Below are 15896 nucleotides of genomic sequence, written 5' to 3'. Positions count from 1 at the left end.
TTATTTTCAACATCTAAGCAATAAATTCAAGTTGATAAAAAAAGAACCGGATGATATCTACCGGTTTAAGAAAACCAAACCGAACCGGATTGAATTGAATATATAGAAATAAAAACGGGCCCGCATCGAAGGGGCGAATAAAAAAGTTCTTGGGAAACTTTTTTAATTAATTAGAGTATTTAAACAAAGGGGGGAGACAGCAACGTGGATCTGCCAGAAATTAAGGGTTAAAAAAGCGAAATCCACCAAAATCACAGCCATCCATTTTCTCTCTCTCGTTCAAGCTTCCCTCTCCTCTATCTCGAAATCGACCTCATCTGCGAATCTTCTTTCGATCTTCTTCAATCCGTATGTTTCTCTTGTCGAATCTCTTTCTCGTGTTGTTTTGAATCTTCAAAACCCTAATTCTCCCGGGGGTTTTAATTGGATCATCGTGTTTTTTTTTTAATCAGTTTGATTGAGATTTTCGGTTTCTCATATGTTATCTCTGTGATTGATTCCTAACGACTTGTCCGTTGACTCGTCTATAATTGAACGCATGCACAGATCGATTCCCGGAGAGTTCCTTTTCCCATCGCAGATGCATTTTTTTATGATTCTTATAGTTTCGATCTGAAGTTTGAATATCTAGACTATTTTTTTTTAAATAGTTTTTTTCAATTCTCTTTTTTTTTCGAATTGGTGAACATATGCTGAATCTGCATTGAGTTGTATTCCTTCTGATGATGTTAATTTTGATCTATATCCGGAATAGAAAATGTTTTTTCTGTTAAGGAAGCTAACAACCTTCATCAGACTTTTTTTTTTCTTCTACTGTTTATTATCACTGAAATGTCTATTTTTTTTTCTCCTAGAACAAGAATGAGTGACCAGGGAGAGAAGACTTGTCCACTATGTGCTGAGGAGATGGATCTGACTGATCAGCAATTGAAGCCTTGCAAATGTGGCTATCAGGTCTCGTCATCATCTCCCTTCATTTTTCACATAGGCTGCTCAGTTTTTTATTATCGATATCTATTGTGAGAACTGTTTCGCTTTTTTTTTTTATCTTTAAAGATTGAGAAAAAGAAGTGACTTGGTGGAACCATGTGACACATCTTTTGCTGACCAATGATCTTTGTTGTGTTAATGATTCAGATATGTGTTTGGTGCTGGCATCACATAGTCGACATGGCAGAGAAAGATCAAATAGAAGGTCGTTGTCCTGCTTGTCGCACTCCTTATGACAAAGAGAAGGTTGTAGGGATGACTGTCAATTGCGACAGGTAGCAAATATTATTATGCTTTATACGCAAATCTTTTTTTGGCCAACTTAGTTTTGGTACAGAACAATCTTTTTCTGATGGCTTTTTTTCTCTTCTACAACTACTTGTTCGCAGTCTGGCCTCTGAAGGCAACATGGAGCGTAAGAAGGTTCAAAAGTCAAAATCAAAACCTTCTGATGGGAGAAAGCAACTCACCAGTGTGCGAGTCATCCAAAGGAATCTTGTTTACATTGTCGGGTTGCCCCTTAATCTAGCAGATGAAGATGTACGAGAACTCTCGTCCACACCCTTTTAATCATTTTTTTTTGTGTGGATTGCTGTGTGACTAATGCTCCATCTTTTTTCTTTTCCAGCTACTCCATCATAAAGAATATTTTGGTCAGTATGGAAAAGTTCTAAAGGCTTCCATGTCTCGAACTGCAACTGGTGTCATCCAACAATTTCCAAACAATACATGCAGTGTGTGCGTTTCTGTCTACCAAAAATTCTCTTATCATGAATCTCTTTTGACTTTTTGCTTGTCATTATTTTTTTCTCTGATAATAATTTGTATTATCCAGATATATTACTTATGCAAAAGAGGAAGAAGCTGTCCGTTGCATTCAGGCTGTTCATGGGTTTATATTGGATGGTAAATCACTCAAGTAAGTTTTGCCTCGCCTCCTTTTTGTTTGAAATTATCTGGGTCTGGGTAGTGTTTAATTTTTTTTCTTCTTCTAATTCACTTAACGATTATATGTGTAAATATATCTCAGGGCATGTTTTGGGACAACTAAGTATTGTCATGCATGGCTGAGAAATGCGGTATGCCTTCTGTGGATTCTTGTTCTGCTTTTTGACTCCCTGAGTTATTGATTTCTTGTAGTGATGAATTGCATGTTTTCATTTCCAGGCATGCGTCAATCCTGATTGTCTCTATTTGCACGAGGTTGGTTCGCAAGAGGACAGTTTCACAAAAGATGAGATCATATCTGCTCATACACGGTAATTTTATATTATTTTTTTGTTCAAAAAGTTCTCTCATAATTGTTCTGTTTTCGTGGATCCATTATATTTAGTATATAAGTCGTATGATGGTGGATTTAGTATTTTTGGATGATTAGTTAAGTCTTATAGTAATTTTGAAGGAGTAGGGTTCAACAAATCACTGGAGCAACAAATCTTCTACATCACCGTTCAGGGAGCATGCTACCTCCACCGCTGGATGCTTTTTGCAGTGACAGTTCTTCTGCAAAACCAATTGTAAATGGGCCATCGAGTGTAAGTTCATGTGACTTGACTCTAGTATAAAATCCTATCTGATTTATAATTTCATGTCTCAATTTATTTTCTATCAGCAGAGTGCAGCAAGTGTTCCCAGGTATTCTCCACCTAGTGGGAGTGGGAGCTCTAGCAGATCCACTGCTCTTCCTGCTGGAGCGTCATGGTATGTTTTCACTTGCTGCTTTATATGGGAAGTATTTTAATTGGTCTATCTAATAAAATGGGGAATTCTGTTTCAGGGGGTCACATATTGCAAACCAGCAGTCTTTAGCAACTTCGGTTACCTCAAATGGCTCTTCTGAAATACAAAGAACAACGCCAGTAAATGGTACACTGGCCTTTTCTGCTGTTGTTGCAAACGCAACTCATGGTCCTGTATCCACTAGTGACGTTGTTAAAAGACCAAGCCAAATAGGTGTTGACAAAAGCAAGCCTAGAGTTTTGAAGCCTTTGGAGCATGATGCTATTGTTGATTCTGGGTCTAAAAGGACTACCTCACCAGATAGAGATCCTCCAAGCAATCGGTTATCCAGTTCAACAGACTCTTCTTACGATGGCAGAGACCTTGCGAAGCCTTCAGCTACTGTAAACACATTTGACGATACAGATGAAACTGTAGAAGAAGACCCTACTGTAAGCAACTTGTCTACTGTTGTTTCACAAATGGAGATAACTACAAGTTTGAGGGATGAACGCCCTGATACTGTAAGCAACTTGTCTACTGTTGTTTCACAAATGGAGATAACTACAAGTTTGAGGGATGAACGCCCTGATATGGCAATGGCGATTGGTAGTAAGTGTGATCCAGGTTCTATTAGACAGCCTGGTCATGAAGTATCAACGTCGTCACATTTAGAGCAATGTAGGGTGGATAGTGCAAACACTGATGAAAAAGCTATTCGATCAGAGACCGAGGTTCCCTACACAAAGCCAGAGTGGGATTGGAGATCAGATTTGCAATCCCAGATGCAAGTTAGTTCAAAATGGGATGTAGAGGATAAATCATCATTAGATAGCCAGCGGCATCACCCTGAAGAAGATATCATACTCTCTCGGTTTTTGTCTAACTCTTCAAGTTCCATTTTGAATTCAAATCGTTTGGCTTCTTCTTCTTCTTGTTCTCTGCCTTCTGAACATTCAGGTGTGAACGATTCAAATCTGAGGTTCTCTTCAGACAGTGATAGATTGCATCTTCCAAACGGATATGGTGAGAAATCCATGTTCAGTGTTGAGCACTCTCTATTTGCTAATGACGGCAGGAACAAGGTTCGCAATGGAGAGGATGATAAAATACCAAACATTTTGGGACTTGACTTTGATCCATGGGATGAATCACCGAACAATTTGGCAGAGTTACTCGGTGAAGTTGATCAGCGAGCTAGTAGTACTCTTAAACCTGGAAACCTCCTGAAGCAGCACAACAGCCAGTCCAGATTTTCTTTTGCTCGATATGAAGAATCTAGTAATCAAGCATTTGATAGGGAGAACCATAGCATTTATGGGCAGTTTTCAAGAGATCAGGCTGTTCCGGAGTCTGTGGTGAGTCGAGATATCTATCGTGATAATCTCGGGAGTGTAAATGGATTTGCTTCAAACTACTCTGGTGGATTGGAAAGCTTTGCTGCTAGTCCTTTATACTCTTCGTACAAGGCTCCTGGTTAGTGGCTTTCTCTTGTTTCTTGTTTGGATTTGAATTTTGCTAAATTTCCAATTTGTTTCTCTTGTTGTCCTTTTGCAGTTTCACGTCCCCAAGTTTCTGCACCTCCAGGGTTTTCTGCTCCCAGCAGGTTGCCTCCTCCTGGCTTCTCTTCACATGAAAGACTGGGGCTATCTTCAGATACTGCAACAGGTATTTCTTTGTTTTTTCTTTTATTATTATTACTGGGTAGTTAAAGAGTGCGGATGATACTACAGACTAATATTAGTGTGCTCTTGTGTACCGTAGGAACTCGTTTTCTTGACACTGCCTCCTTTATGAGGAATGCATATCAATCACTGCCTCCAGTTGGTAATCAAAGTGGTGCAAGTGATATTGAGTTTGCCGATCCTGCCATCCTAGCTGTTGGAAGAGGGATGATTAACACAGACTTAGGTATGAGATCAGGTTTCTCATCACAAATGAATTCCTTTGGGAACGAAACAGCACTCCAGATGTTGAGACAGCAATCTCTGTCTGCCGCACAGCAGCAAGAAGTAAATGGGTTTCATCATGATCTCAGAAACTTGTCTCCGTCACCTACCGATCCTTATGGATTTAGTTCAAGGCTAATGGAAGGAAGTAGCTTATCTCATTTCTCACAGCTCGCCAGACAACAACCATCTGCAAATCCAGGCTTGTCTAATAGTAATGGTCACTGGGATAAGTGGAATGAAGGCCAGAGTTTGAACTCTATAGGTATGGCCGAGCTTCTTAGGAATGAACGGCTGGGATTCAATGGGAGCCTATACAACAACGGGTATGAAGAACCCAGATTCCGGATTCCGAGTCCTGGAGATGCGTATAATAATAGAACATATGGGATGTAATTCTGGTGGCATGAAGAGAGGTTTTCTGCTTTGTTGGATTTGCTCTGGCTGATCCCAAAAAGGCTATAGAAGAAATTATTCTCAAAAACTGCTTCCTTCACTGCGCATATTGAAGATGCATGGCCCCAACAAAGATTCACCAAGAGCGTTTTTGAACTTTGAAGGTACTGAATCTTGTATTTATAATGTGACATTCTTTGTGTATTAACTTGTTTTAATAGTACAAAAATGTTCTCTTCTGCAGGAGCCGAAGAAACGTTATGTTTGGGTGGGTGCTTTGGATAGATTTGAGTTCTGCAGATTGGTTTGAGAATAGTGGCAAAAAGTGGATGTATGTCTTGCGAAATTGATTTGCAATTTCTTATTCAGTATTGTAAATCAATTCAGTTCTGAAACAGTAAACTTTGTTTTTTGTAATAAACGTTTTATACAACAAATTGTCATAGCTGTTAGAAAACGAAATACATTTGTTGTATCATCTCTGTGTTTTCATGCAAATTGATTACGATAGGTTCTTATCTCCTTTACTAGGAAGTTTCTACTTCCGAAAACGTAAGTTTTGAACCAGTTCAGTAAACTTATCCGCTCTTGATTGCAGTAAAAAGAAAAAAAATCCTGAACGGTGGGAATCCACGATTAGTGGCAATGTTAAATCAAATTTGGTCCCTTATATAAAACTTGAATGCTAAACTTCTTTAACAAATGTTAAAAAAAAACACAACTTTCTACAGGATTTCAGCAATCAATCATAAAACAATCAAACTCTTCTAATCTGAGCGTCTTGTAGTTAAAGAACATGACTCCAAGAACTTTGCAATATTGCTTCCATGAGACCTAACCAAAAGGTGGCGAATCGGCATCAGCTTCCGCACCAAATCTCCAAACAGACCGGACCTATCCACAGCATGCGTGACTCTCAGTGCCTTGAGCACCACGAAATTCCCAATCTCATTCCTCGCCAGCCTCGCCAACCTGTCTCCTTCGCAGTCCAAAAGCTCCACAACCACCACATCCATCGACTCCTCTGCCTCCAGAAGCTTCTCCACGATGTAGCTCCCATACTTCTTAAACGACAGATCAACACAATGACCAAAAAGACCGATCGCTACGTTATGCGTGCAACGCGAGTCGTTCAGCGTAAGCACGTGTTGGACCACAAAGTTCCCTGAAGGATCGTTGCTTAGGCAGACAGCGTTGCATGCAACGAAGTCTACTAGAAGCTTTCTGTAGCGAGGATCACCCACATCGGTTATAACCTCGTTGAGCGCGATGCAACCGTACTGAGTACACGCCATGCGGAGGGCGTAATAGAGGACGTGATTGTACATCATAAATTTCTCCATGGTGTCGAAAACGAGCATAGCTCGTATCGCCACGTGGCATGCGTACTTGTCCGTCATGATGTCGAGAAACCGGCGCAAGATAGACTCGTAGAAGAGCGCGTCCACGTCGTCTGATATTCCTAGGAGCATCTGCACGCGTTTCGAACCGTGCTTGTTTCTGACAACCTCCATGAAGTAATCGGAGTCTGACGTCAGCAACGAGACCAACTTGGGAAGAGCTTCTGGGTCATCTTCCTTTGAGATAATCTCTCTAAACTGGGACACACATTCCTCGCTAGTCATTAGGTTGTATAGTTTACTTAAACGCGCGGAGGTTTCTTCTGAGAGACGGATACGCTCTAAAGCATCGAACAAGGTCGGCATCGAGAAGGGATTATTATGACTCATCGGCGCCATTGTACAAGAATTAATTAATCTTTAACTAGCTAGATAGTCTAGAGAAGAACTAATATATAGTTTCCTGTGGAGAAGTTTACGTTCGTTCGAGAGATTTGAGACTGATTGTATTGTTGTATTAGATGTGTATGTAGTGATCTGTATTTATACTAGCTAGTGGTGACCGACATAGGGTATTTGCTTTTCTTATCAGGAAAAGGAAATATATCGCTTGGACTTTCCTTTCTTTGATTTTTAATTAGCTTCCTCGTTGTTTAGGATTAATTTTTAATTAATTTGTCAAAGGTACATAAGATTACATATTTCCATTAATGATTATGATCTTATGGAGTCTCCAGTTTTCCTTTTCTGTTTGTTTTTTGAACTAACGAAATTCCCTAACCAGATTAACTAATGAATTTTGAGTTGTCTTTTTACTATTCATTAGCAAATTTTATTTAGAATCGTATTCCATTTACCAGTGCCAATGGGATAAAAAATTTAAAGATCGTATATAGTTTCCTAACAATGTGACATATGAAGTCCTATAAGAACATATGCATTACGATATACTCTCTCCTATATAATTTCCCTCTGGAAGTTTAGTTGAAAACTGAATTTGCAATGGTCACGCAACAACTCATAATGGATATCTACGTGAATTAAGAAAAGTATAAACAAAATATATGAAAACATTATTAACGTTTTTAGCATCATGAAAACTCTCTGAAAGTTGAATAAACTCTGAAAACCAATGTTTGGTTGAGCAAAATATTAAATCTTTATCCTAAATATCCTAAATAGATACTCACAAATCTATATTAACTTTGATTTTATTGAAAACTGTTTAACCAGTTGGTTGAATTAGTTTTAATTTATATCTTTAAAAGTGTTTTTAAGTTGTAAGAGAAAATTGAGTTCTCTTAATCATTGTGCTTAACCCAAAGCATTATACAATATATAGGAAACACAAGAAGCATATGGAAGCACAAAAAGTAACTAGAAGTACACAAGCCTCATCATTTACCATCATAGTCCTTGGGTGCGCAACGTGATCATCCCGGGAAATGTGACATCTATGGACCAATGAGCTGTTCAGGCCAGCTCCACAGTCGTAGCAAAAATTATATCCACACCTAAAAGGTTATTAGTATAAAATACAACATTATATATACCAAAAACATAACCAAATTCGACAGAAGAAGATTCTCTTGCTCCTAGCTAGGAATGAGAAAGATTACCTACAAAGCATGTGGCTGCATCCGTAAGAGCGTTCAACCATGTGGTTGCACTTGCCGCATTGACGCCACCCATTACGATTTGCCAGAGAAATCAGGTTTGCATTTTGAATATCAGGATGCAACTTCTTGTAATAGGTGCACGATAGCGTACTATGCCATGGAGCTTTGCAGTATAAGCAGAAGGACCGACCACATTTCAAGCATTTCCTATGTCCAAATACAGAAACTAGAACAAGCTCGGTTCTGGATATCAAGTAAGAGCAGCTTTTGTAAGGACAATAAACTCTATTCTTGGAAGGAATTGAGTCCTCTCTTGTCCTCTCTTTCCACTTCAAACTCATGTACGGAGTCAAAAGCTTGCTACATCTATCAACAGACAGCTGATTAGCGCAGCCGTGCTGAAGACAGTTAGGTAAAGTTCCATCAAGCAGCTTCACCGCTAAATGCTGTTTCACACAATTTACACAAAACCGATGACCGCATGTATCAACAGAAAACATGAGATCAGAATCAATGTCGTCGTCGAAACAGATCACACAAGACTCTTTCTCGTTTTCTGCCTTGGCTTTATGAAGAGGATAAATAGTTCTTCTTCCCATGAGGGTCATGCAGTCGTCTTGTACTTGTCCCTCAGTCTTAAGCACGAGATTATCTTTCTTATCATAAATCGCAACCCCTAATCCTGATTTCTTAGCTTCATTAGCTTGAGGAACAAGGTACAAATCTCTTGTCACTGGCTCCTTTATAACCTTATGAGCAGATTCAACATATTTGCCATCCACCATAACAAGATTGCTAGACCGGAGTCTTCTTCTAATGGTTTGCACATCATCCCTTAAACGAGCATTTTTTTTCCGAGCCGTCTCCACGGTCATCAAACGCTTGGAGTAAAGGTTGTGAAAATGAGGCTTTTCACTGAGTTTTTCAGCGGTTGCGCCAGCCACTGAACCGCCCCGGTGGAAGTCCATTCTACCACCGAGGTTTTTGGTGCGAGTAGTAATCATGATTTCAAGTAGATTTGAGGAGGAGTGTGTGAGCGTTTTGTGAGCTCTCGCGATAATCTTATAGTAGATTTCGTATCAAAGCTAGCGCAAATCATGGTTATAGTTAAAAATATTTCGAAAAATCGGGGAGAATTTTGCATTTAGGTGAGCATTACAAGTGTATTAACCACTTCGTGAAAATTCAGCATTATCAGTAAAATAATATCCAAATCTTGATATTTTCTAAGGAACAAATGTAACGTTTTTTAATTACATTAATCCAACTAGAAACTAGTGCTCCAAATAGATGGTTGTATTGGGTGAAACATATGTTTGTGCATAAAGCCATAAACCATTATATAGTCTAAGATGTTGTGACATTGGATTTGGAATAGCTTAGGGTAAGAGAGTAATCTGAAATATGCCATGCGGCATGGCATATTTGTTTGGCATGGACAAATATTATGGATCGAGAGAGACAACACAACATGCAATCTTTGTTGTATACGTCGAGTGTTGGTGATCCAACTTCCCCGTCACGGGCCGAAGTTGGGCTCATGGCCTGATTTTGGGCTCATAGGCCGAAGTTTGATTCGTTTCCCATTTTATACACCAAATGAACTTTCCCTTTTTCCTTTTTCTTTGATTCAGAATCTGTTCTTTAGATTACAGTTCTTCAAGAACTGAATTGGTGGAAAGCTAAAACTGATCTTCTTCGGCAGCAAACGCGTATAGATATAGAGTATCAAGGTAATATGTAATCATTAGTTCATCGCGTATTGAGTGTGAATCTTTATGAAGTTTATCTCCGTTAATATATATATATATATATATATATATATATATATATATATATTTTACAATCAATTTGTTGAATTCAGCTCTATGGAACCACTGGATTCGTTCTGATTCAAGAAATTTGATTCCTTTAGGTTGTTATGGTAAGAAAATCTTGTAGTGCACGGAACCTGTTCGACAAAAGCCTGAATGAATGTTTCGCTTTGTACAACCCTTTTGATTTAATGTCTTTCTTGTTACGCACGATAAGCATATACTCTCTTGAAAAACACGAGTTCGGTTTTGTCTCTGCCATATGAGATGCAATTAAGTGTTTAGTCTACTCTCTTGTTTGACGAATGCATATTTTGTAGACAACTCCAGTGTCGGCATGGCAAACACTTGGGGTGACGACAAGATCCTCAGCTACAACGATGTCGTCCTCAGGAGATCAGATCTAGACATCCTTAACGGACCCAATTTTCTAAACGACCGTATCATCGAGTTCTACCTAAGCTACTTATCCACACTTCACACTTCCCCTACCATCTCGCTAATCCCTCCCTCCATCGCCTTCTGGATCTCAAACTGTCCCGACCCTGAATCACTCAAAGACTTCATGAAACCCCTTAGGTTACTCGACAGCGAGCTCGTGATATTGCCTGTAAACGACAACCTCAATGTCGAGCTAGCAGAAGGCGGGTTACACTGGAGCTTACTCGTGTACTACAAAGAAGCCAACTCGTTTTTCCATCACGATAGCTTTATGGGATCGAATCGATGGAATGCGAGACAGCTCTACAGGGCGGTTTCTCCATTTGTGTCTGATGGAGATGCTGCGTATAGAGAATGCAGTGATTCACCGCAGCAGAAGAATGGGTACGACTGTGGTGTGTACCTTCTTGCAAACGCTCAGGTTATATGCAAATGGTTTAGCTCTGGTGGAGTGAAGAACCGGGATGAGCTGTGGTTAGGTGATGTGAAGGAGACTGTACCGGATGTGGCTAACCATTTGCGAGAAGAGATATTGGGGTTGATCAAAAGGTTGATGTCTGAGAAGAGTGTGAGTAAATGAGAGATGCTTGTTGGAGACTTTTTTGTAACTTTTTACCGGATCTAATATATTTGATATTTTCACCGGTTATTGTTGTACTTTTAAGTTTAACCTTAAACCGATAACGAGTGCTTTGTGTATGTGATCAATTGGTAAATAAAATAAAATAATCGCCGTAAAAAAAACAATTTTAGTTTCCAAGATAATACAAAATTAGTTTTGATCCGCGGTTTCAAAACCGTGAATTTATTTTCGGAGTATATCAAATATATTTGATATAAATTAGCGCTTTTATTGTATATTCTACAAACAAATTATTGTATTTGTGCAAATTATTATGTTTAATGTTCTAATGAAAATATTTCAATTACAGTGTAATCAAGCTTTAGCATGATTCGCAAATATAGGTGATAGGATTTTAAAAATGTAATCAGATTTGAATAGAGCCATAGTATATGTTATTGTATTTACTAGGGGTTTTCCTCTGCGCAAGCGCGTGATACTTTGATTGTTTCTATTTGTTTTGTTTTTCGTTTTTCTATGTGCCAATGCATTTTAGATTTAGAAACATAGGTCTAAAAGTAAGTTTGTTTAAAATAATTTTGTAGTCATTACAATTTTATGATCATATATTTAGAATTGAAATTGATCCGTGCATAGCACATAGCAAGGGAGGTAGTACTAGTAGTTCCTCCTAAAATCCAATAATATGTAGTTAGGTCCATGTTCTGGTGACTGTAGGCCCAATTTTATTCAGTATGATAATGTTATTACAGGCCCACGGTGAAATACAAACAATCTGAAACAATCAATCACGCGAACCAGTGATGGGTCGACGTTACCGCATCAAATGTTTTATAAATGATAAATCCTATGAAACGAATTAATTATCAAATGAAAAAAATAACATCTGTAAATGATGTATCAAATCATTCTGTTATTTCTCACAAGTTATAGTACATAATAAAATGATTTTTCTTGTAATAATTGAAAGATTATCATATAATTTAGTTTTTGAATAAACTAGCCAAACATAGATGAAAGTAAACTTTCTATAAAAGAACAGAAAAGGATCATATGTTGAGTAAGAAGAGAACATTAAATACATAATACCAATCAAAACTTAATGAATGAACAAAAAGAGAATATATCATGAAAACGAATCCGTTTTCTAAAATCAAGAGAAATTTTCATTGAAGTGAAAACAAACAAAAGAAAGCTCCAGAGATTTATTAAAAAAACAAGGACGAGCTAAAAAAGAAGAAAAAGCTGCATGGGAATCTACGCTTTGATGCGTTGCTTGAAGATGGAGGCAAGAATATATGCGGGTCCCTTTGGAAATTGCGCCTCAAATCTCTAATCCGATCTTAAAATCTTCTTTTCTGTTAATTTATACACGTAACACGTCCCTTGGTTAGTGTTCTCAAAGATAGTGAGGACTAGTATATTTAAAAATAGTCATGATTGTTTTATTTGTAAAAAAGAACTAAAATCAAACAAAAACAGTTCTAATCGAATTAGCAATAAAGGATTTCTGTTCCAAAAAAACATTCTTAAATAACATTCTACTACTTACGAAAGTAGACACACTGAAAATCTTTACTAACAAATTAACTGATAAACAAAAACAAAAATACATGATGTGCAAATCATAATATAGATGACATTATTATTAGAAAACGGAAACAATATTTTGCAACATACATGTAAGATTCGAATGTTTTCTAGATGACTATAATATATATCAACCAAACTAGAGGAGAATGAAGTAAATTTGATTATAATGTTTTTGGTCACGGATTATTTGGACATATATAGAATTTGCAATAAGTTTCTATAAGATGTGAAAGGAAAAAAAAGAGAATGGGAGTTTGAAACACTGACGGTGAGTGAGACACCACATGCAAACCAAATCAGCCTGCAACCACTTGCTCTCGCTTAACTTTCCTCGATTTCCTCCAAATTATTCCTTTGTCATGCCGCCACGTGTTGTACAATAAGCCGGCATCAAGGTCCCACTTATACCGCCGGCCAATCACTCTGTCTCTTCTATTGTTGTCCCCACACCCAAATCCTTGTCCAGAATTTTTTTTTTTTTTTTTTTTTTTTGTCCAGAAATTTCTTATCTGAGCGTTAAATTTAGAAATTAGGGTTTCTTATTTGCTTCGCATGTTATTAATTTGGATCCTTGTGGTGTGGATGTAGTTCATCAACAATCCTATCATGATTACATTTTAAATATTTTAAATAAAGAATTATGTCTGTTTACAAATGTGAGTTAACTTACTAATTAATATTTTTGTTCCAATAATATAATTACTTTCATTTTGAAAAAAATACAAAAATATGAAAAAGAACAAATACGGAAACATATGTATAAACTCGAAAAGAAATGCGATAGCGTGGTTCACCAATTTAGTTAAGTCTACATGAGATAAATTTTATTATGTGGAGACGATATTCAACTTACATTAAAGTTACAATAGTACAACAGTAGTATAAAAAAAAACAAAAAAGAAAATTACAATAGTACATAGTATATATGAAGTATATCTCAAGTCTTAGGACCTAGTGCATATTAGGCTCATAGAGTTTAAGTCCAATGACTTATGCAATGTCCAACAACTGATCCTAGATACAATACAGTTGATGAATCGTATTTGATACATTATCCATCAACTAAATACAATATTTAAATTCAAGATACATCAACAAACACTACACAAATTAGGTTTAGAAAAAAAATCTTAAAGTTGAATAAGAGTTTGTAAAATCATATATGACCATTTCTTAATCTTGTAGGATTTTTTTGTTTCTAAACCTCAATTATTATTTATTTATTCGAACATAAATCCTACACCCTTCTTGTTTATCGAGCATCAACAGTGTTTAACCACGATTATAAGATGAACCAACTTGATGTAGTTTTCGATTTAATAAAAAGTAATAATGTTTCGGACTTCATCAATTGCTTATATTATCCACATACCCTATACAATCACAGGGAAAATAGTAAGCATACCATATTTTTACGAAGCAAACAAATAAAAAAATCAGATATTCGTAAAATACGAAACAAATCACACAGATACTGAAAATATAGTATTATCGGATCTCTGTCCACCCTATATCTAAGAGCTCTCTGATCAGTACGATCTGTTTTAACTTCTTTATACTGCCCAAGAAATTCCAGTTTTGTCACTAATACCACTCAAAAGCAACTGAAAATAACTACTTTGACTGGTCAGCCTAAAACTCATGTCTATTTTCCGGTGGTCCCACCACTTCCGATTATTGTATAGACATATAATAATGTTCGATATCCTTGTTGCCGATTTCGAATGGACGATTCATTTCATGTCACTCTCATCCCTGTTTATCGACTTTAACATGTTTTGATCTATATTAATTAGGTTTATATTATTTTGATATATCAATAAAACATCATCTTTTTCTTTTGATCATGTAGTTCTTGCATGCATTATATATTTACGAACCACTAATGATCGAAATTGGATTTACTTTGGTCGCAAATAAAATAGTACGTGTGTGGGGATAACCGGATAAGTTATGATTATGGCGTTCAAAGGATGACTTAGTTGTTTTTTTTTCCATTTTATAGCTGGTAAATTATTGGGCTAGCATTCCCATCATGTGTTCACCAAAGATATCAAGATTTGTATGAACAAAGATAAATATATCAGAGTACATTCCATTTTATCTAATTTAAAAGTGACAAAAAAAAGAAATAGCCCTATACATCTCTCTTATTGTACACTCCCTCTCTTTCAAAAGAGTTGCCTTCTGAATTTTTAAGAACTCTTTCGACTTGTCTTTTTTTAAATTAAAACAAATCCTTTCGACTTTTGAATTCAAATTAATTCAAAATAAAACATATGGACGATTAACTTATACATAGATCTATTTATAAGTTAGTCATCCATATGTTTTTTCGTTGTTGAAAGTTGAAGTATTTTTTTGATTTGATAACACCATCATCCATATGTGTTCGAAACATACTGAAATATGGATGTTTACTACTCCCTCTGTTTTTTAAAGATGTATGTTTTGGAGTTTTCACACATATTAAGAAAACACATTAATCATGCATTGTTTTTAGAAAATATCAAATTTCAATGCATTTTAACCAATAGTCTTTCAATAAATTCAATTAATTTTATTGAAAATTGTAATTTTTAAATAGAAAACACAAAAAATACATCTTTTTGAAACAAATATTTTTTCCAGAACATGCATCTTTTAAAAACAGAGGGAGTATAAAATAAATAAATGATGAATTCTATGTCAGATTCGAGTTTATTATGAGCTTCTAACTTAAAATAATGAGTGATTAGTGGATTGATCATAACCATTTATATATTATTTAACGTCTCTTAAAATTTCCGATATGGAATCTAATATCCTTAATACTCTACAAATCGAGAAATTTAGACTAGAGTACTATTCAAAGCAATAAAACTCTGTCCATTAATTAAAAGAGTACAATTTCCCTGAAAATTTAATATACCACAAAACATTTCTTCAGTAAATTTTATATGAATTCCAAGACCCAAAAAAATCCATTGTGTTGTACTCTATATCGATTTCATTGTAAATCTAAATGTCTTCTTTTAATGTGATTTTTTCCCAAACAATTGTCTAATCTTTTCATCACCTAAATAGTAAACACTAATATTTATTTGTTCTGTCCAAGTGTAATAGAATTGATATAAAGACCAAATCGAGAATTGTATGTGTATACTTTATATTCAAACTAGTAGACAAAATTTAAAATTTTGACAATTTTGGCAATAAAATTAGGATACAAGATTTTCACTTCTAAAATGATCTAAAACTGATGTATTTTATATGTGAGAATGTGAAAATACGCCTATTAAGATATGTCAAATAGAAAGAAAAAAAGAGTGGAGATCGACTAATGAATAAAATGTGCCGGAACTGCTAGTGTTATAATTTCTTATATTAATTAAATTTAAATTATAGTTTAAATAAGGTCATGATGATCTTGATAAAACTGGGAGCCACAGGTAAGTAGGGTCCAAAGAAAA

At 36.1% G+C, this 15896-nt stretch overlaps 4 protein-coding genes across 9 annotated transcripts; 2 read left to right on the top strand and 2 right to left on the bottom strand.

Annotated features, from left to right (window-relative positions):
• The first annotated feature begins 194 nt into the window (after positions 1-194).
• Positions 195-5532, top strand: LOC108828128 (uncharacterized). 4 transcript variants are annotated; one of them, XM_018601702.2, is made up of 14 exons: positions 195-348; positions 855-954; positions 1138-1265; positions 1380-1530; positions 1619-1728; positions 1826-1909; positions 2021-2069; positions 2158-2249; positions 2399-2525; positions 2606-2691; positions 2768-4185; positions 4267-4377; positions 4474-5218; positions 5299-5532. In XM_018601702.2, exons 2-13 carry the CDS (start codon positions 862-864, stop codon positions 5052-5054), a joined length of 3030 nt encoding a protein of 1009 aa, XP_018457204.2. In that variant the 5' UTR covers positions 195-348; positions 855-861; the 3' UTR covers positions 5055-5218; positions 5299-5532. The 4 variants fall into 4 exon arrangements, with proteins under 4 accessions (XP_018457204.2, XP_018457203.2, XP_018457202.2 ...); XM_018601701.2 differs by having other exon boundaries at positions 2603-2691; XM_018601700.2 differs by having other exon boundaries at positions 2393-2525.
• A 170-nt stretch (positions 5533-5702) lies between these two features.
• LOC108826504 (pumilio homolog 18-like) lies at positions 5703-6924 on the bottom strand. Its single transcript, XM_018599877.2, has one exon. It carries the CDS (start codon positions 6791-6793, stop codon positions 5822-5824), a length of 972 nt encoding a protein of 323 aa, XP_018455379.2. The 5' UTR covers positions 6794-6924; the 3' UTR covers positions 5703-5821.
• A 630-nt stretch (positions 6925-7554) lies between these two features.
• Positions 7555-9031, bottom strand: LOC130499580 (E3 ubiquitin-protein ligase RSL1-like). Of its 2 annotated transcripts, none has more exons than XM_056993774.1 (2): positions 8018-9031; positions 7555-7908 (listed from the first exon to the last, which is right to left on the bottom strand). In XM_056993774.1, exons 1-2 carry the CDS (start codon positions 9015-9017, stop codon positions 7868-7870), a joined length of 1041 nt encoding a protein of 346 aa, XP_056849754.1. In that variant the 5' UTR covers positions 9018-9031; the 3' UTR covers positions 7555-7867. The 2 variants fall into 2 exon arrangements, with proteins under 2 accessions (XP_056849754.1, XP_056849753.1); XM_056993773.1 differs by having other exon boundaries at positions 7564-7908; positions 8014-9031.
• Positions 9032-9592: 561 nt separating this feature from the next.
• Positions 9593-11015, top strand: LOC108825541 (NEDD8-specific protease 1). 2 transcript variants are annotated; one of them, XM_018598850.2, is made up of 2 exons: positions 9593-9746; positions 10158-11015. In XM_018598850.2, the coding sequence occupies exon 2, from the start codon at positions 10165-10167 to the stop codon at positions 10846-10848; it is 684 nt and encodes a 227-aa protein (XP_018454352.1). In that variant the 5' UTR covers positions 9593-9746; positions 10158-10164; the 3' UTR covers positions 10849-11015. The 2 variants fall into 2 exon arrangements, with proteins under 2 accessions (XP_018454352.1, XP_018454351.1); XM_018598849.2 differs by having other exon boundaries at positions 10148-11015.
• The last annotated feature ends 4881 nt before the right edge of the window (positions 11016-15896 follow it).

This window comes from Raphanus sativus, chromosome 9 (genome assembly GCF_000801105.2).
Source record: "Raphanus sativus cultivar WK10039 chromosome 9, ASM80110v3, whole genome shotgun sequence".
Taxonomy (NCBI): domain Eukaryota; kingdom Viridiplantae; phylum Streptophyta; class Magnoliopsida; order Brassicales; family Brassicaceae; genus Raphanus; species Raphanus sativus.
Note: the sequence above shows the minus strand (reverse complement) of the source record. Positions and strands in the feature narration are given on the sequence as shown.